Source organism: Balaenoptera ricei, chromosome 4, assembly GCF_028023285.1.
Source record: "Balaenoptera ricei isolate mBalRic1 chromosome 4, mBalRic1.hap2, whole genome shotgun sequence".
Classification (NCBI taxonomy): Eukaryota; Metazoa; Chordata; class Mammalia; order Artiodactyla; family Balaenopteridae; genus Balaenoptera; species Balaenoptera ricei.
This window is the reverse complement of record NC_082642.1, coordinates 8,250,021-8,271,173: the sequence shown is the minus strand read 5'-3', so window position 1 is coordinate 8,271,173 and position 21,153 is coordinate 8,250,021. Positions and strand designations below refer to the sequence as shown.

Genomic DNA, 21,153 nt, shown 5'->3' with positions numbered 1-21,153 from the left:
GAGCACGTAACTAGAATATATGTAGTGGTCTAGAGGGAGAGTGGTTAGAGATGAGATCAGAGAGACACATGGGGAGCTAGATCGTGCCATGGTAAAACTTGCATGGGTTTTGAGCAGAAGAATGACATGCTAAGATTACTGTGGAAACGGATCCCTCATGCTGGTGAATGGGGAGCAGACTAGGGGTTGACAGTGAAGCAGGGAGAGTCCATGGGGCAGGTTCCATGTGAGAGGTGCTTGCTTGTTAACTCTCCATCAGGAAATGAACAGATGCTTTGCGGCATTTGTTATTCCGCTTATATTTATTGGGAACCTACTCTGTACCGGGCACAGTATTAAATACTGGGGACATAATGGTGAGTAAAAGACATCGTCCATCTCCTCATACACTAAGAATCTATAACCAGAGTTCAGTCCAACCAGTGGTAGTTGATATTTGTTCTTTGTTGAACTATTTCAAGGGAAAATGTTCTGAGTTTACTCTTAAAAAGCAAATCAGAAAAGGGAATATCCTCAGTTCCTCTAAAGGAATACTTTTTTATAATGGCCACAAAGCAGTAAAATGAGGGTCCAAGTTGGGTAGAAGTTACTGTTATGGCTGTGGCTCCTGTGATATCACTGTATTCCTGAGTTACTTGAAGATGAACTATTTTATTATTTCATGCCCAAGGTCTGCACTGTAGTCTTGAGATGGACTGAAGGGGATTGAGAGAGTTGATCTTTAGGTTGGTTTGTATCATGGCACTCTTGACCTTTATCATATGCCTGTAGCTGTGATTTCTATAGAGAACTGTACCTTCAGTCTCCTAACTAACTTCTCACTGAAGAAGTCAGTGTAATTTATACTAAATGAATTAATCGGTATTATATTGGATTGGAATGGACATTGCACCCAACTAAAAAAATTGATAATCTTATAAGCATATAACACACCTATTATTTAGTATAAAAGCAAACCATGCACCTTGCATAAATGATCTCATTTAGTTCTCAGAGCAGCACAATTAGAAAAGTATTGTCATGACCATTTTATAGAAAAAGAAAATGAGACTCAGAAATGTCAAGTAGGGACTTCCCTGGTGGTCCATTGGTTAAGACTCTGCGCTTCCAATGCAGGGGGTGTGGGTTCGATCACTGGTTTGGGAACTGAGATCCCATGCATGGGGCACGACCAAAAAAAAAAAAAAAGTCAAGTAAATTACCTGAGGGTGCATAGCTAGGTAAGTAGCAGGGCTCTTGACTCCAAACATTGGGCTTGTAAATACTACCCAACCCTGTCTTTCCTCTTCAGTCACTACCATTTCAAAATGAAATCAGTTGCCTCCTAGATTTAATCCTTACCATTCCCCTTCTCTAATCCTCCTCTCCCCACCGCCACCTGCACTTACCCTCTCCTCCTCAATTCACTATGTCAAAGAGAAAGAACATTTTTGAGAAAAAACTAATTTCCTAAAGGTTCAGGTCTACCAGCAGTAGAGTCTGACAGACCTGGGCTGGAATTCTAGATCATCCATTTTATTGGCTGCGTGACCTAGTACAAGTTACTTAACCTCTCCATACATCCCTTCACGTGTAAATGTGACTAAAAACTTACTTCATAAGGTGGGTGGGGAGATTGAAACAATATGTGAAATATGCTTATAATAGTGCCTGGCACATAGCAACAGCTCGACAAATGGTAGCAATTATTATACAAAACAAAACCACCCCTTAAGTAACAATCAAAAATTAAATATTAGTGCCATCAATATTTAGTCCATAAACATTTCTTTATGACGAAAAAATAGAAGATTGCCAAAATCATGAAGCAGCTTAAAAGTATGTAACTTTATAAATATTACTCTTGAAATTTCTTCCCAGTAACCATAAATTTGAGCCACTTGTATTTTTGTTTTAGAGTACTTTGGTTATCGTGAGACTTGACATCTAAAGTAAAAAGAAAGAGGTATATTTGTTATGCATTTTAGTGTACTCTAATGGTTTTGACAAAGTATGCATAGATGCTAGAAAGAAAAAAAAATCCCAATTAATTATTGCAGTTTTTCATAGTTGTAGACACAACTATGATTGAAAACATGAAGGGAAGTGTAGAATATTTCTGTGGGTACTCATCACTCCCAGTGAGTCATAGCACCAAACCGTGAAGTCCTAAAAGAATTCTTACAGGTTTAGAATATAGTGGAAATGTTAATGTTTATGTTAGGGGAATCTGTAACATTTTGGAAATATTTACCAACAAACCAAAAAGAATTTGGCATTTGGAAGTCTTTCATAGGCATAGTCTGTAATCAGACCCACAGAAATCAGCAACTTGAGGCCCTGGCACAAGTGAAATATCTGTAAAGGTTAGCTGGCGCTCTTACTCATTTACCGTACTGTGGGAACATGATCATCTTAAATCTTCCCGTCTTAGTGATCTTCCTCTTTGCAACTTGTTCAGAAATGTTTGTGCTGATTAACATTTAAATGTTTTAAATACTGATTTAGCCATTTCTAGCACATATAAAATAGTAATAGCCTTTTAGTTATTTTCTTGCTTTTGAAGCCACCAGCTTCCTTATAAATTTCTTCATTACTCGTTATGGTCCTCAAAAATAGCTCTTCAGTTGAAATTGTGGTTTCCTGAGTTTCCTGTACCAGCTAACGCATTTCTCCAAGTCTATAACCGTTAGGACTGGTTACCACATACCATGTTTCATAGCAGATGAAAAATCCTTATGTTTTCACTTAATAGTCCCCCCAACTAAGTATTTAAGGTAGTCTCTGTGAGAGCTGTCTCCCTACCCCATTAGTATGTGAAGGAGCCAGATCCCTGAGATGTAAATGATAAAAAAGTGGGTTTTATATTTGAAGTTTTAAGTTACCAGCTTTTTTCTTTTAAAGCTTAATCATTGAGGTTTTCCAAGATAATATGTGTAGAAGGAGAAAGATTTTTATTTCAGAGACTGAAAAAAAGGAATACAACATTTTACAGCAGATTGCAGAAAAATGGGGCAATATTTAATTTTTTATTTCTTAAATCTATCTATGAAGACATGCCTAATTTTTATTACTGCATTTAACTGCCTTTAACCTTAAAAGTAAATATTAGTTCCTTTGCTCGGGGCTTAAAAATAATCAGGAATAATTCTCAAGCAAATCTGGCTTACAAAATATTTTATCCTGTTGTCTTTTGTTCAGATTTCTTGGGAACTGGTATGGAGGAGGGGAAAACAAAAGATAAGATTTATTTTAATTTGCTAGAAAGAGTTGCCATTGTTTTCTTTACTGGCAAAGCGGGGAATGAGTGGCAAGGCATTGTCTCTACAAGAACAATTATTTGTGATTTGAAGCTCATGAATCCAATACTGTATCTTCCCTGGGCACATTATTTAAAATGTATATTAAGTCCTTTTCTCTCATGAAAATGGTATGTGTTTAGTCCTGAATTGAATGTTCATTCTCTTTTACTTTGAGGAAACCTATTCTGGTTGACTTAAGGCAGACTAGTTTGTTATAAAATGGAACAATTAAGCTTTACATCAATTTGTTTACACGATTACTAGATTATTTCGAACTAGCTTATTTTTTTAATTGAGGTATATTTGATTTACAATATTATATAATTTTCAGGTGTACAATACAGTGACTCACACTTTTTAAAGGTTATACTCCATTTAAGTTACTATAAAATATTGGCTATATTCCCTGTGCTGTACAATATATCCTTGTAGCTTATTTATTTTATACCTAGTAGTGTGTACCTCTTAATCCTCTACCCCTATCTTCCCCTCTCTCCTTCCCTCTCCCCACTGGTAACCACTCGTTTGTTCTCTATATCCATGAGTCTGTTTCCTTTTTTGTTATATTTATTAGTTTGTTTTAATTTTTTAGATTCTACATATAAGTGATATCACACAGTATTTGCCTTTCTCTGACTTAGTTCACTAAGTATAATATCCTCCAAGTCCATCCGTGTTGTTGCAAATGGCAAAATTTCATTCTTTATGACTGAGTAGTATTCCATTGTATATATGTACTGCATCTTCTTAATCCATTCATCTCTTGATGAACAGTTAGGTTGCTTCCATATCCTGGCTATTGTAAATAATGCTGCTGTGAGCATTGGGGTGCATATATCTTCTTGAGTTAATGTTTTTGTTTTCTTTGGATATATACCCAGGACTGGAACTGCTAGATCATTTGGTAGTTCTATTTTTAGTTTTTTGAGAAACTTTCGTACTGTTTTTCACAGTGGCTGCACCAACTTAAATTCCCACCAACAGTGTAGGAGGGTTTTTTCTCCACATCCTTGCCAACATTTGTTATTTGTGTACTTTTTGATGATAGCCACGCTGACAGGTGTGAAGTGATAGCTAATTGTGGTTTTCATTTGCATTTCTCTGATGATTAGCGATATTGAGCATCTTTTCACGTGCCTGTTGGTCATCTGTATGTCTTCTTTGGAAAAACGTCTATTCAGGTCTTCTGCCCATTTTTTTTTAATCGTGTTGTTTATTTTTTTGATGCTGAGTTATATGAGCTGTTTATATATTTTGGATATCAACCCCTTATCACTCATAACATTTGCACATATTTTCTCCCATTCAGTAGTTGTCTTTTCATTTTGTTCATTTTTGAAGTCTAGTTCTTTTTTTAAGTCATCTTTAGAAATAGTGATTTCTCTTTCTATACCTATTTTTATGTGCAAATTTTTTGTCATAACATGGCTAAATGCAGGTGCACACCTGACTTTCGTATTAGTTTGTTCAAGACTGAAAGAAGGCCAGTGTGGCTGAAGCATGAGTGAAGGGGGGGGTAAGAGTGTTGTGAGATGAGATGGGTGATCTGTGTAGCAGATCATATTCAGCTATATGAAGGCCATGACAAGGAGCTCAGATTTTATTCTAAGTGAGATGGGGGACCATTTAAGTAGGACTGATGTGATGTGATTGAAGTTTTAAAAAAATCACCCTGGCTGCTATGGAGAAAAACCATATGGGGCAGGAATAGAAGGGTAGGAACAGAAGAGGCTCTTAACAGTAATCCAGGCTACTGGACCAGCGTAATTGAGGAAACAAGAGAAAAGGGGACAGATTGAGGATGTTTTACAGATAAAAGTTTACAGGACTTGGTGACGCTGAATGTAAGCTCTAAGTGAAAGAAGCATCAAGGACATGCCCAGGCCTGATAATCAGTTCACGCTACTCTAGTGGCCGCCTTAAGTCTTGTGTGCTTCCTATTCTGATGGGTCAGTGCCTTTGCTGTGTCTGATGACCCAAGGTTTGGGGGGAAAACTAGGGAGGAGCAGGTTTACAGGGGAATATCAGAGTTCTGCCCACTTACATATTATAACATTCCTAGATTGATGAGACTTAAGTGTCTGGATGAAAATTTTCTGAAACAGTATTCAAATAACAATAATATGAATAACATTCCAGATAGAAGCATTCCATATTGTTGCACATAACAGACATGAATCTCACCCTTCCTGCAGCTTCTGAACATCTGTCCACTAGTGAATTAGCTAAGTCTTTGTTTGAGAAAGCCTGGAAGGGGTTTTTATATCAGGTTATCTCAAGCTAATCACTATTGGCATTTTATATGGGAAAATTCTTTGTTTGAGGGGCTGTCTAGAGCATTATAAGATATTTAATAGCATCCCTGGCTTACTAGATGCCAGCAGTACCAACTCCCAGTTGTGAAAACCAAAAATGTCTCCAGATATCACCAAATGTCCCTGGGGGGGCAAAATCCTCCCCATTTGAGAACCACTGGTTTATAATAAGCAACAGAACTTTCTAGCATGGTGCTGATCATAACAAAACTAACATCTATTAGCACTTGTTATAGCCGCTTTATCTTATGCTACCAGAACCACTGGACAAATTGGTTAATTTAAAATATCTGCTAAATTTGAAAATTATTTTTAAAGATATATAAATGCCTTAAATTTGTTTTTAACTTAAATATAAAACCACTTTACAATTGTTTGATGTTAGGCCACTGTCTTGAATATGAATCTATTGACTGGATTTCCAAGTTGTCATGTTACATGATGCACTTTCTACCATTCTGAGTTTTGTGTATTTTAAAATGGGACAAAAATTTGATTCTGCTTTCATTCTTTTTATTGATACATAAGTTTGTCTGGTCTTTTAGATTTCTCACCCATACCTCATTTAATCACATTTTGGCTGGAGAGGGGTTGGGGGAACTAGCTTTATTAAGTGTCTGTCAACCTTTCAGATAAAAGCGAAAGTCTTTTACACTCACAGTTCAAGGGCTGCTGAATACTTAATTACCCTAAGTGCAGCCAACAGGTTCACTGACCATTGCCACTAGATCTTTGCCACTAACAAGCACGTGAGGTATTAGAGAGCAGCCTCCTAGCCACAGCCTTCATAAGCCAGTATGCCTACAGAGCCAGTTTGATCAGGTGGAGACTGGCTAAGAGGTACTGTATGTGCCAAACACTATGCAAAGTACTCTACTCGATTCTCTTTTGATCCACAACATTCCTAAAACATAGATATGTTAATATTTTTGTTTTGCCTTTGAGAATACTGAAACATAAAGATGGTGTCTTGCACAAGGTTACACAGCTAATAAATAAAATGATCAGGCATTCTAACATATGCTTTACCGTTTCATCACAAGTCCAAGGCCATGGGCGTTAATTCTCTACAGAGCACTAGGCTCCAGTCTGGTCCGTGATCACACATCACACCTTTAAATCTTCAAAGTAAGTGCTGTGGCTAGAAAATGCGGGAGGTCAATATAAATCTATCACTTGAAACAATTCAAAGGATTGATAGTAAAGCATCAATTCCATATGTGTAGGCTAACCCAAATACTACTTGTATTCATTTCCTATTGCTGTGGTGACTGATTACCACAAACTTAGAAGCTTAAAACAACACAAGTTTATCTTACAGTTCTGTAGGTTAGAAGTCCGACAGGTCTCACTGAGCTAAAATCAAACATTCTTTTCTGGAGGCTCTAGGGGAAATAATCCATTTCTTTGCCTTTTCCAGCTTCTAGAGGCCACCATGTTCCTTGGCTTGTGACTCCCCACTTCTGTCTTCAAAGCCAGTAACACTGTATCTTCCTGACACCTTCCACATCTCCGACTCTGAACTTTTCTGCCTCCTCCTCACAGTTTTAAGGACCTTGTGGTTACACTGGGCCCACTTGGATAATGCAGGATAACCTCTCTTACCTTAATAAAATGAGGCTTAGAGCTGTGGCACAGCTTTGGACGAGTTTGGTCCTGATCAGTTACTTTAACAGAATCTGTTTTGAATGGGCATTTTCACAAAGTCTGAGACTGAAAGTTTGATTTGTGTGAGAAATCAACATGATTGAATTGCTTAATATATTAAAACTGTCCTCAAAGCCCAGGTAAATGGATCAACTGTGTAATTACAGATAATTATAGATATGTGGGAGTCCTTTAGTATTTTAATAGTTTGAGATGGGTATAATCAGTCTCACCAAATCCCACACAGGAGGTTCTAAGAGAACCCTGCATTTGTTATAGAATGTATTTGATAGGTGATACTACAGTAACCAAATTCAAGATACTGAACAAAAATTAGTAATCTTCATTAAAGCTTTCTATTTAGGACTTCTCCTGAATGTGCTATTTTAAATGACTATGGATGTTAAAGGGATTGTTTCAATTAGAACTATTATTCTTTTCTCTTTTAAAAAATTATTTATTTTATTTTTGGCTGCGTTGGGTCTTCGTTGCCGTGCATGGGCTTTCTCTAGGTGTGGCGAGCAGCTGTGCAGGCTTCTCCTAGCGGTGGCTTCTCTTGTTGCAGAGCACGGGCTCTAAGCGCACAGGCTTCAGTAGTTGTGGCACGTGGGCTCAGTAGTTGTGGCTCACAGGATCTAGAGCGCAGGCTCAGTAGTTGTGGCGCATGGGCTTAGTTGCTCCGCGGCATGTGGGATCTTCTTGGACCAGGGTTGGAACCTGTGTCCCCTGCATTGGCAGGCACATTCTTAACCACTGCACCACCAGGGAAGTCCCGATTCTTTTCTTTTTTTGCGTTATGTTCATCCAGCCTATCTATCCAGACAATGGCTTTATTTCTGACAAGCCTCCCAGTGTGGTTGCCCTGAGTGTGGGATAGGCAATGACTTTAACTGTCTTTTGTTTATAAAGGTGATCAGCTCAACAATAAGGAATTAAAAAGGCAGTGATATTAATAACAAACACCATTTAGTGAATACCTCTGTGCTTGGCCCTTTATCTCATTTTATCCTCACAATTCTGCGAGGTAGATGGAATCTTTCTACCAATAAAAGAACTGTATGTTAGAGGCTAAGTAACTTGCCAAGCACCACAAAACTAATAAATGTTGGAAGAGATTTGAAGCTCAGTATATCTCATTCTAAACATTTTTATTCACTAATATATTTTTTAAAATTTGAGTATGTTCTAACATGTTTCCATTTTTACTTAAACGACTCAGAGACCTTAAGATATCTAAATAGTGAAATTTTGTCATCTTTGGCATAAAATATTTCAAAACTAGCATTTGAATAGTTATGTAAAACAGTAATGAATTATTACATTAAAATCTTTTGCAAAGGTAATCAAGGTAAACAAATTTGACATCCATTTTAAATTTCTTATTGTAGGTAAAAGGTTAATTATTTAAAACTTCAGGTTCCTGAACTTCAACTTGAAGCAGCTCCCTGATCTTAGAGAAAACAAAGAGGTATCATTTAAAAGATAAACCAGAAGGCATTTAAAATAACTGACTGAGGAAGAACTTGAAAAGTTTAAAAAGTTAAGAATACTCCTCTACGTGTTTTAATTAGTTTTACTATTTTCTGTCATAGGAGATGAGTATGATGTATGTGCCATTTGTTTGGATGAATATGAAGATGGAGACAAGCTCAGAATCCTTCCGTGTTCCCATGGTATGAATAATTACATACTGCTTTGAATTTCTGTAGAGAGTAATTTATACTTAGGTTCAGTATTAGAGAGACAGAAGATAGTTATTAGCACACCATAAGCCAGGCCCTGTACTAATCAGTGATCTCATTAAGGGATGGAGCTGTGTTTATAAAAATTTACAAGCTTTTCTTCTCTTGTTCCTATATGATACATATAGATCAGAACATGAATAAACATTAAAAATAATGTTCTCAACTACAGTATACTACCTAAAAGATGTATATTTTGCTTCAACAGCTTATCATTGCAAGTGTGTAGATCCTTGGCTAACTAAAACCAAAAAAACCTGTCCAGTCTGCAAGCAGAAAGTTGTTCCTTCTCAAGGCGATTCAGACTCTGACACAGATAGTAGTCAAGAAGAAAATGAAGTGTCAGAACATACCCCTTTACTCAGACCTTTGGCTTCTGTCAGCACCCAGTCATTTGGGGCTTTGTCGGAATCCCGCTCACATCAGAACATGACAGAATCTTCAGACTATGAGGAAGAGGACAATGAAGATACTGACAGCAGTGATGCAGAAAACGAAATTAATGAACATAGTGTTGTGGTCCAACCGCAGCCTGATGGTGAACAGGATTACAACATAGCAAACACTGTTTGACCTCCAGAGGGTACTGGGTTATTTCCCTTTAAAATGTTTATTTAGGCATATAGCTTTTTTGCTCCCTTCAGAGATTTCTGTAGAAATAACTTATTTTTTAGTATTCTACAGGTTAATCAGATTACTGAAACAGGTTTTTTTGATCTGGTATTTATCTGCAGGTGTACTTCATTTCACTAATAACTAATATAGACTGGTGCTGTAACTCAAGCATCAAATCAACTCTTCTTTTGGAATGAAATATAGCCAAAACATTTTTAAAAAAATTCCTCGGTATAGCTTACAATTAAAACCTAGATCACAGTATGCAAATGTTTCATGTTTTTACACACAAGGTCAGTGCTGTGGCCACCTAGCATGAGCTAAGCCAACTCCCATCTCCATAAAGTTACCTAGAGTTGTTGAGCTGGAATATGCTTGTTCTGGTATTTCTGCCATCATTAGTGAGAGGCGACAAGGTAAGTTAGCATTTTTCTTCCTATCAGCACCACAGAGACTCAAAGCTGTCCTTTTCCTTTCTATTGCCAAGTAGTCTTATCCTGATAGGAACAGTCTGTACTAGGGCAGATTGCAAAAGGTTTTTTTTTTTTTTTTAAGGTTTTTAATACTATATACAGTGTTATGTATGAACTTGACTTATTGGCTAATGTCTCTGGACTTTACTTACTGAATTTCAGTATCCTTAAGGATTTTGTGTTGTTGTGATCAAAGGAAAAAGAAAGTGCTGTATAAAAATACCAGACTTCAGTAATTGTTAATACTCAGATCATATACCTCTTAATAAAGAGCATCTTATGCTAATTAGCCCTGCTAAACTATGTACAGGGGAAATTGTTCAAGTATTGGATTTGCAAATATTGCTTATGTTTAACAGAACTAATGATGTATTTAAACAATGTATTATGAAAAGCTAAATTATACATTATTGTAACTATGTAGAAAATAGACTTATGTATAATCAAAATGTTAAGAATTTTTATATGGCCTTGTATGAAGGGAGTTTGAATGTTAATAAACACGTTTTCCACTTTAAAAACTGGCAAATACTTGTTCTGCTATAGTATTACCTACATTAACCGTATTTATATGCACAGCACTTTTTAACAGTATAATGATTAAGGTAATTTAGGTTAGATAAATGCACATCACCTTAGAATTTTCTACAAAGGAACTGCTCACAAGCAATTAGGTAATCCCCCCAAAAGTTAAAACTGCAGCCAAAATCATTCCAACAATAGTGTGTATTATGGTACCTTCTTGCAATTATGATACATCCCTTACAGTAGACTGCTGTATAGCCTCGAAAAGGTAAACATCTAGATGTATCTGTATTGACATGGGAAATTGATTGATTGATTGTGAACAAAAGCATATTAGAGAATAGTTAAGTATACTAGTTATATTAGCCTTTTGTTGTAAAAAGAAAAATTTTAATACATTTTTTAAAAATGTAACACTATTTGGGGAAATTTCACTTTTTTGAACTTTTTTTTTTTTTTTTAATTCTTATAAGCAACAACAAAAAATGAGTTATTTCCACTTAGGAAAATCAAAAGTTGAATTCTTCATCATACTCCCACACCCACCCTGCCCCACAGAAATAACACGCCTGAGAAACAACAGAGTATTAGTTTACTATGGTAGTTAAGCCAAAGCTATGGAATTTGACACACTTGTGTGATCCTAACTTTTCTAAACCTGTTTGGTCATTTGTGTTAATTTCATTTATCCTAAAGTAAAGTAGGGTGTGAGGACAAAACACTGAGCTCAGTGCCCGGCACATAAATATAAAATAAGTAATAGTTTTTATAATTATTGAAGTTAAATAATAAAAACATACTATTTTTTTTTTAAGAGGGAAAAAGTTAAAAGTCAGTGTAACGTGTATCAGATGTTCTATTCCCTCAGTCTTTAATCCACAGTTCAAATCAAGGACTTGGTTCCTTCAAATTTAAGTTACGAGTTTTTCGGAGGCAAAAATAAATTTTTTTTTTGAAACTCCAAACTCTTAGTTGTTAAAAATATATATACTTAACAGCACTGTCTAGGACTGTTACTAGTTCTCTTAATAGTCATTTGAAATCTCTTATAATTTCTCTATGGTATAACTATACAGTTTTTTTAATAAGACGTTGAATAAAATTAAAATCCCACTTCTATTAAAATATATATTCCTAATTTAAAATTTTTCTGATTTTAGAAGTATAGTCACCTGGAAACTTACCTGAGAGAAAAATTTATATTTTGCCTTCAGAAATACATATGTAAAATACATTATATACTGCATATATTTATCCTAGTATATAAAATTCATTGGTGAGCATTTTCTTACGTAATTCTTCAATGACTGTTTTATCTTTTGGACATAGTCATTTATTCGACCCATAACCCTGCAAGTTAAATTTTGTAGTTTTCCAAGTTTAGTTATTCTAAGTAATGCTGTGGTAGCGACATTCTGCTATACGAATTTATATAGCTCCACTTCCTTAGGTTAAATTCCTAAGAACTAAGTACACAAAGCAAAGACACATGTATATATTTTCATAAGTGTCCTTCAAGTGAGACTGTGGGAAGGGGGCCAATGACTAGTTTCATTCATTAATGATACAGTTGCCCTCTGCCATCCTCTACTCCCCTACCCACACCTCCAGCATATACACAGTCCCCTCACCTACTTACTATAGGTTCATTCAGTAAGGGTTTCACAAGTCTGGTTACTGCTTTCTAATTAGTTACCCTAACAGTTCTTTACAACTAAAGTATAAATATATATAACCATAAAATCATGAATCATCACAACCCAACCACCAGATTTTCATTTGACCCACCTGTTCCTAACAAGGATCTTAACAGGTCAAGAAGTTTTACTGTTGTTTTACAATTCTAAGGTATGCCCAGCTATCAAAGTAGCCCCAAATCCATATCCTCCATGTCTTTACATCCCTGTATGGACAATCAAATTCAGAATTGACAACGTCAAAGAAAAAAAATTTAATTATGCACAGTATATTTTAAGTAAGGCAAAGAGATTAACTCCCATTCCCTAAACCCACCCTTTCTCAAAGGGGTAGCATACAGTTCACTTAAAATGAATCAAGACCGACCTACTGTTTCTAAAGGGACTTCTGGAATCTTCATCTCCAGGGTAGAAATCCAGAGCCCAGAGTCTGCATTATAACCAGCTCCCCAGTTTTGCTTAGACCCACCAACTTTTGAACTTGGAGCTTCCGCTTGACAGTTCGTGATAATCATTTATCTGAATAGTATTAAACATATTTACTAAACTTCAGTACATCTCAGGGACCTTATGACATCTGGGATTAAACTATTACCTAGTCATAGTTAACATGTCACTCCAAAGCCAGAAACTGCAAGACATCCCAATTATCTTTTATGCTTTTTAAGGAACTCCCTTATGTGAGAGTCCCAGCTGGCTGACTTCAGCCTGCCAACATAGCCTCCAAATTGAAAGAAGTCATATGACAGTTCAACACAGAAGAATCCACAATGCAGAAACCCTTCTTGGTATTGGGCCCCTTACTGCTCATTAGATTTCACATCAAGAGACCAGCAACAAGACAAAAATATTTAATTTCTAGTGGATAAGTCAATTTTTGCCTCATAAGCCTGAAAATGAGCCTGAAATGACTACAAGCCATTTTTAATAGAGCAAAGCCTATTGAAAATAAATTCCCAGGCACTCATTTTATGATAAATACTAAAGGAAATGGAATAGGCCATCAGCTGATTTTTTTTTTTAATTTTATGCTTGTAGCAGAGTATATTCCCATTGTATCAAAAATCAACTGTAACAGTAAGCTAACAATTTATATAAACAACAGGAGTCTAGGATATTTGGTTGGAATAAATTTATTTCATCTGTCTGTAAACAAGGTGTTTAATAGTTATGGCATTTTTTTAAATGCATATTAAATCAGATGAGTTAGACTGTATCCCAGATGTAACAAAGTGCAGGGAAAGAAATGGACAAATCAGCAACAAGATTTGTTCTTAAATCTGTACATTATCCACAAGGCCCAAACAATAGAAGCAAATACTAGAATGTCCCTAAAGTAGTGCCATTCGAAAGAAACCTTTAAGAGGTCGGTTAAAATCCATCTCACAATAGCAACAGTTCATTTTAACAGTTGTATGGCACAGAATACATATGAAAAAAATTCATCACAAGACAGCCAAGTCCACAATAATGCAACTTCATATAAAAACTCAAGCTGCAAATAAAAATTGGTCCTATGAAGAACAAACTGGACACACTCCAGATGGTTATGTTGGGATACCAAATGTCCATAATGGCAGCCTTTTACAATTTTACTAAAGAGTAGAGCTGGTGTGCAAAGAAAAAGAGTAACAAAAATGTGAGCTATTGCAATGATGGAATGTCCCTGGGGATTCAATCAGTATGGTTACTATAAGGTCATGGGAGGAAGTGCCTTTGCTCTTGTTTTGCAGTTGCACTTGTCATATGTCCTGTAGACACTATGAAAAAAGATTTGTCTTTACTCAAGTGCAACAGCAATACTAAAAGCAAACTACTGCAGCTCTCAATAGCTCATCTACAAAAGGAATATTAATTGGTTAAATAAACCAGGCACTGCATAAAAGAAGATGGAAGCAAACCAAATACCTATGTGCGAAGGGAGGGGGTGGGAAAAGAGGAGTGAAGGAAAGACGCATGCACTTTTTCCTCCCAACCATGCGCTACAAAAGGAAGACTAAATGAGCTAAGTAAATGCTCAAAGTGCTGAAAGACACTGATCAAATTAGAGATTGTACAACCGGCACCTTGCTTAATATTAACTTATTTTAGTAATCAATATCCCATTAATTGCTAAGACAAAGTGATGCCCAACTTGGCATGCCCCCTCCCCCCAAATTTCAAGGTATCATGCAAATCATTACTGTGCTGCAATTATGTTGCCAGATAAGGTTGGTTACATACAGTGGTTAACATACAAATGATCCATTGGGCAAACAGGAATCGTGACATTAGAAAATAGGTAAAGAAAAATTAGCTACCATCTATAGTCTGGTAGCACTGTGACCGTAATCGGGGTGGTGATGAAGACAGTTGCTAGGTAGATGGGGAGAGGCTGCTTACACATCAGACCTCCTCAGGTATAAAGCGAGTTCATATGCTTTCTTGTTAAGTGTGCCTCCGTGGACACCTTCCTTTCCCATGACTATAACCAATGCTGGAGTACACAAGGAAACAAAACAAAAGTGAACAGAATTATTTAAGGGGGGTGAGGGCAGAAAGAAAGACACCTTTCCCCACCAACAGAGGGATACAAAGGAGACACAGGTTCATACCCCATCACCCTGCATTGCTAATAAAATTTCCAGAATTAAGACTCAAGCTTACAGCTAGGAAAGTTTAAGAGCAATTTTTCCCTAATACTTAACAGTCTGCCTAGCAGCTAGAACCCAGAGTCTCTCAAGTATTTTGCCATTGAGTATGCCTTCTTATTCAATCCGCCTCCATGGACCCCTTCTTTTCCCATTACAAAGACCAAGACTGAAAGAGAAAGAAGAAAAGTGTTTCAAAAGAAGTGTTAATCAAGAGAGTCCCATAAGTTTTAGCAGACAGAACCCCATTAGTAAGTTAACATTAAGTTAGTTTTCCATGAACAACGAAGCACTGAAGTCAGCCAGGTCTCCAAAAAGGAGAACTTTCAAACTAGTAATGTGCTGAAAACATTTTGACTGTTAACTGTATCTTAGAAGTCCAATCAGTGCAGCTGCAATGCTCTATAAAAATATCTTTACACGAGCTAGGGAAAAAGAAGTGTGATCATTTATCTTTTTTAATTTTTATTTTATACTGGAGTATAGATGACTTAGTGTTTTTTAGTTTCAGGTGTACAGCAAATGATTCAGTTATACATATACCTACACCTATTCTTTTGCAGATTCTTTTCCCTTTTAGGTTATTATACTGAGTAGAGTTCCTTGTGCTATACAGTAAGTCCTTGTTGATTATTTATTTTCTATATAGTATTGTGTATCTCTCAATCCCAAACTCCTAATTTATCCCTGCCCCCGCCACCTTTCCCCTTTGGTAACCATAAGTTTGTTTTCTAAGTCTGTGAGTCTGCTTGTTTTGTAAATAAGTCCTTTATATATTTTTTAGATTCCACATATAGGTGATATCATATATTTTTCTTTCTCTTACTCCATTTAGTATGATAATCTTTAGGTCCATCCATGTTGCTGCAAATGGCATTATTTCATTCCTTTTAATGGACATTTATCTTTTATATAGAGCAAAAAACTTCTGATTAGTCTGACAAATACATATTAAACTGGTCCCCAAAAAATAAACTTAAAAAAAAAGATTAGGTAATTATTTACTTATAAAATTCTCCCCAAATTTAACTGCTTGATTAAGTACAAACTATTAAGTATTACCAGTGGGGCTAACTGTATCTATTATTTCCAGAGGAAAACCAAGACCGAATTTTAAACAGCATTTTCAGTGCCATTCAGAAAAGGACAAATTAAAAGTACCAAAGGCCTGTGCTTACTATATCCTCTCTGTGTTAGCTTTGTTTTTAATTGAGTCTAAAATCCTAAAATAGATTTACTATTTCCAACAACAGGTTCTTCTATGATGCAGTTCAAAGGTCTATTGTGAAAATATTAACATATGTACATATGTCAGATGTTATATTCACTGCCACTAGATGTCAGTAGTGCTGTATGGTATGAAAACATTCTCATTTTTACGTCACATGGTTGATGCTTCTTTTTAATATATTTATCTGAGCTCAGGTAATGTTTTAGAGATTTGTCTACTATTTCACAGTCATCTAATTTTCCTATAGAGAAATACTCATAAGCATCAACTCACATCAGAACAAGAGTAACCTTTAGGACAGTCACAGGGAGTTGGTAGGGCCACTGCAGTAAATTACGGCTCAGAGTAGCTTCAAGTTTCTTCCCATGGTAGATGTGGTCTCAAAATTAGATGTGCCAAGTCTGCTATATGAGGCTACACAAGCCCTCTTTATTTACAAAACATTTACACAGGTTAACACATTTAAATGTATCTGTAAATCAACTAGATGTCATAATAAACCTCAGTTTTAAAAGTTTCTTTCAAAAAAGTAGTGAGATTTATTTAGTACAGTAAGAATTTCTGCAGTGTTGACAACAGTCAGGAAACACCAGAATTTCTGGACCAGTATATAAATGAAACATAATTTCCTAGTTTTCGAATAAATCAGACACACTTAGTCTTTGAAAATATTTTAGTAAGTGGAAAACTTACTTCAAAACCCTCATTCTAATTATTTCTCTCTTCCCTAGCAATGTTTCTAATAGAAATATGAGCCAATATTAACTCTTCCTTTTTTATGCTGAATAGTGAATGACTAAAATGTAAGCAAAAAAGAAAAGAGATCCAAAGGTCAAAGACCCAAAGGGACTAAAGTAACCAATTTGAATGATTTAACAATCTGAATAACTAACAGTTGAAGAGACAAATTGATTTTTTTAAACTTTTTATTTTATATTGGAGTAGTATAGTTGATTAACAATGTTGTGTTAGTTTCAGCTGTACAGCAAAGTGATTCAGCTATCCATATATTAGAGGCAAATTTAGATGTTCAGTTTACTAAAGTTGAAACTGAAAAGATGATATGAATATTCTATTTGAGAATAAAGTCAGGATCTCAGAGGTCAGGCTGTGTATGCAGCTGCTGTAGAGGAAGTAAATCTTCAGCAGTGCCTCCTTCAGTGCTGGGCAGTTCACAAAAACCACCTTAAGAGCCTTTACGGACTCTTTTAACACTTTATTCAAAATGTTAAAGAGATTGCTTAATCACTTGTAACGTGGCATGCAACTTTCAACCAAAAGGGTGCCTTGCTTACCTCTCCCAGCTCTGCCGACGGCAACGTTGTATGTTGGCTCTCCACCTTGACTCTTTGTCCGGATGTCCATTGTGCAGTCACCATCCACGTATAGGCTATCTCTGATCACCGAGCACTTCTTTGCGCCAAGAGTCAAACCATTGGTAAAGAAACCTTCCCGGTCTTTTCCTACGATCATATCTATTTCTACTGGCTGTCCCCCCGCCACCCACCCCCGCAGCCCCCAACCAAAAAAAAAAAAGAAAAGAAAAAGAGAGAAAAGAAAAAAGTTATAGTTAATTCCTTGCCTTGGTATAACAGCAAAGACTGCCAAGTTTGTACTACCACTACAAGACATCCACGTTTCAACAATGTAAAATCAAGTTTCAGTCTTTTCTAAAAAATTACTTAATCCTACATGGTGACATGTTTTATATCAGTCAGTTAATTAGATTTCACAGTTCAGAGTGTAGTCTGGTAACCAAGACCAGTCTACGCAAAGAATCTCTAGTTGCTAGTTGACACTAGATAAACTGCAAACTTAAGAGTTATTTATAAACTGTTTCAAGTCAGGTGGTACCTGAAGTACTTACATAATGGTAAAGATTCACCTAAAAACTTTCAACAAAAGCTTATCTATCATAATCAGTCACGTTACAGTCATGTGGCATCAAATTTAAAGTTGTTTGAAAGTCTCCTAAAATAACACCCATGCTTGGCAGACCTGTTCACTTCTACTCACTTCAAACAGCTTGAAATATCCCCCACAGTATTAGTATGAACTTCAAGCCCTAGACTTCAGCGCGTCCCCAAATTCATATTTCCCTCCTCTCTATTATTCTAGCCGCTTACTCCTTTTTCTCTGCAACTTCCCTTCCCCTACCACCTCAGTAATGTTTTCTTTCTGGGCAAACGCAAAGAGGATTCTGTCCGCAGCACTGCAGTAGGCAACGGTAAAGAACAGAGAAAATGGAGGGAGACTGGGAAAGAAACTGAGGTAGCGACCAGAACCGGAAAGGAGAAAACGTGCATTCTAACATTCCATGAATAAGAAGGAAGGCGTCGCCCCCATCAGAACTGCAGAGTCATAGCAGGCCCCAGCCATTTCCAAGCACACTCCTGCAATCTTCCCGGCCAGACAGCGGGAACTCACACACAAAGACAAGAGGACCGCAGAAAAAAAAGTTGATCACCAGATGCCAATTCTCTGTAAGAACTGTAGTCCACTGCGGTAACAGGAAACCTGAAAGTACTTGTATCAAGGACTGAGTTCTACACCGCTAGATCTTAAACCATGTTAAGCAGTACAAGAATAATTAGTAGCACCCATAATAGGAGGCCTGGATTTGGGCGTCTGATAGGAAGGGGGCGTGAAGCTTAAGAAATTAAGAGAATGGTCCTGTATTTGATATAATCGTCACAATTTTAGAATGAGCCTTGCGCAGAAAGAGGCAAAACAATAAAGCAGCACTGGAGGCTTAGTGACAATTATCCCCCAGACATGCGGCAACCGAGCCAAACCACCAAGTCACAGAAAAATCAGGCAGCGTGAAGCATAAATCTGCATTAGTGCCTTTACTACCACCACTATAGAGGGAGGGACTTGGAGAACTGAAGTGTCCCCTTGGTCTTCGCAGATTACTGAAAGCCCCTTCAAGCACCCCCTTTTTTAGAGCTATGTTGCGTAACTGGGGATAACGGTGTATCGATGAATCTCCATAGGAGAAAGAGAGAAATCAATGGCAGTTCGCCATCTTGGAGAATTAAAAAAAAAAAATCCTATGGAGCCTGAGCTGTAGTCGAGATTCACGAATCCACCTACGTTGTCGGTGGTACATTTCTCGCAAGCCTCGGAGGCCTGGACACCGGCAAACCTCCGGCAAGTGGCCGCGAGGATCCCGGGGGCCGGGCAGCCGCCGCCTCTCACAGCCCGCGGCGCGGGCGGCGCGCTGTCCCCGGAGCGAGGGGCGGCCCGGCCGCCGGAGGACCCCCGCCCGGGCCCAGCGCGCCCCGGCCCGGCCCCTCCGGTTTCCGCTTCCACCCCGAGACATACAAAGCGAGCCTCGGGGCTTCCAGGGGACCCAGGAGGACCGAACAAGGGGAAAAGGCCCCCCACCTCTGAGCCGGCGCGTACCCCCTCCCACAGCCTCACCCGGACAGGCACTGGGAACGCCGGGGAGCCGGGCCGCCGCCCCCGCCAGTCAGCGCAGCCCCGCCGAGGGGGAGTCCCCGGGCCTCCGGCTCTCCGCCCGCCCGGCAGCCGCATCCTCGGCGCCGGCCGCCCCGCACACCTGCCGGCGCGGCCCTCCCGGTGGCCCGGCTCCGCGCGGCGGCGCCCCCACGGCCGGCCCCGCTCGGGTCCGCGTCCCCAGGCCACCGCCGGTCCTCACCGTAATGCTCTGGAAGACGCCCCCGGCTGTGGCTGCCCAGACGTATTTGGCGTCGCAGTAGCCGACAATGGCGGCCTCCTGGCAGCAGCCATCGCACATCAGGTTATCCACGTAGCTCTGCCAACCGGCCATCTTCGAGCCCTTCGCACTGCAGCGGGGACGGCGAGAGGCAGCAGGCGCAGCGGCGGCGGCGGTCGCGGGCGGCGGCGGCGGCGGCGGCGCAGGGGGAGGCGGGGCGGGGGCGGGGAGGAGGCGGCTCTGCGCAGGCACCGACCGCCCCCTTCCCCGAGGAGCTGCGGAGGGAGGACGTGGGGACGGCGGTGAGGGACGAGCTGCGGAGCGCGCCCGGACTGGCCGCCCTTCCGCCCGCAACCGCGGGACTGACTAACCAGCAGCGGGAGGCTGCGGAGCTGCTCTGCCAGCGACTGCAGCGGCGACTGCTCCTTACCGCGCTTCCCTCAGCTCTCCGCCGTTCCCGCGGGGCGTGCGCGAGCGCGTGCGTGCGATCCTTCCGCGGCGCGCCGGGTCGGAGGGTCCCGGCGAGGGAGGGGGAGACTGAACGGTACGGACGCGGAGGGATACCGGCCGGGGCAATCACGGCCGCCACGTGCGGGAAGCGAGACCCGGGAGCGGCGGGGTCGTTGGGGGTGGCTGAGTTTCGGACCCGGGGCCTGCAGAGAGGGCGTCTCCCTCGTCGCACTCAGCACCCCAGGGACGGCCTTGTGGGAAGCCTCGGAGTCCCTGCGTCCGGGTTGTGAAACGCGTGTGTTCTGCGTCCGGTGGCTCGGAATGCGGAATCTTGCGCCTAGGTGTCGGATTGCAGAGTTGCCCTGGTGACGGGGATGCGGAGCGTTTACTCCTCTTTGTGGTGGGGGCGGGCTGGTAGCAGGGTCGCCCACTCTCATCCTAAGCGTCCCCAGTGGGACCCTCTGCCCTGGACCCCTCTGCCTCTTGGCCATAAAGGCTACCGAGCGGGCGCACTCCGGCAACCTGAAATCAGAGCTGGCGTTCGTGGCTTTCAGGAACATTTCTGAGCTTTGCCGATCTTTCATTATTGTTTCATTTGGGTACCACGGGCCTCTCATTGTGCGGATTCATTGACAGGAAGAACCCCTCTTCCCCTTCCTTAAGGTTGCTTACGTGTGGCTAAATTGCTCGTAAATTGCGAACAAAACAGATAGCAACCTATGTAAAACTATTGGTTGCTAACTGGGAAAGTTACTGGTGGGTCGAAGAAGTCGCTGAATGTATAAAGAATTTGAAAATCTAGGGGTTCACTGTATGATCATGGTAATATTTCTGCTCTCGAAGGGTAAAATAATTTCAGGACCCA

General features: G+C 39.5%; 2 protein-coding genes across 5 annotated transcripts in view; one reads left to right on the top strand and one right to left on the bottom strand.

Moving 5' to 3' along the window:
* The window catches only part of RNF13 (ring finger protein 13), a 143,528-nt gene extending 132,959 nt beyond the window's left edge, over window positions 1-10,569 (top strand). For both annotated transcript variants that reach the window (XM_059920114.1, XM_059920115.1), the window contains 2 exons: window positions 8,836-8,916; window positions 9,194-10,569. In XM_059920114.1, coding sequence (XP_059776097.1) covers window positions 8,836-8,916; window positions 9,194-9,558 — 446 coding nt within the window. In that variant the 3' untranslated portion in view covers window positions 9,559-10,569. The remainder of the gene's footprint in view (window positions 1-8,835; window positions 8,917-9,193) is intronic.
* A 2,843-nt stretch (window positions 10,570-13,412) lies between these two features.
* PFN2 (profilin 2) lies at window positions 13,413-19,953 on the bottom strand. Of its 3 annotated transcripts, XM_059920119.1 has the most exons (4): window positions 19,821-19,953; window positions 17,452-17,644; window positions 14,680-14,771; window positions 13,413-13,876 (listed from the first exon to the last, which is right to left on the bottom strand). In XM_059920119.1, the coding sequence occupies exons 1-4, from the start codon at window positions 19,950-19,952 to the stop codon at window positions 13,700-13,702; spliced, it is 594 nt and encodes a 197-aa protein (XP_059776102.1). In that variant the 5' UTR covers window position 19,953; the 3' UTR covers window positions 13,413-13,699. The 3 variants fall into 3 exon arrangements, with proteins under 3 accessions (XP_059776102.1, XP_059776099.1, XP_059776101.1); XM_059920116.1 differs by lacking the exon at window positions 13,413-13,876 and having other exon boundaries at window positions 14,218-14,771; XM_059920118.1 differs by lacking the exons at window positions 13,413-13,876; window positions 14,680-14,771 and adding an exon at window positions 14,778-15,094.
* Between the last annotated feature and the right edge of the window lie 1,200 nt (window positions 19,954-21,153).

Excerpts from the sequence above, each read along its gene's own strand:
- PFN2 (XM_059920119.1), bottom strand. The coding sequence starts at position 19,952 with ATGGCCGGTTGGCAGAGCTACGTGGATAACCTGATGTGCGATGGCTGC. Across the intron at positions 17,645-19,820 it reads GCGTCTTCCAGAGCATTACG|CCAGTAGAAATAGATATGAT; the intron begins GTGAGGACCGGC and ends GCGGGGGGACAG. Across the intron at positions 14,772-17,451 it reads CGTCGGCAGAGCTGGGAGAG|CATTGGTTATAGTCATGGGA; the intron begins GTAAGCAAGGCA and ends TGTGTACTCCAG.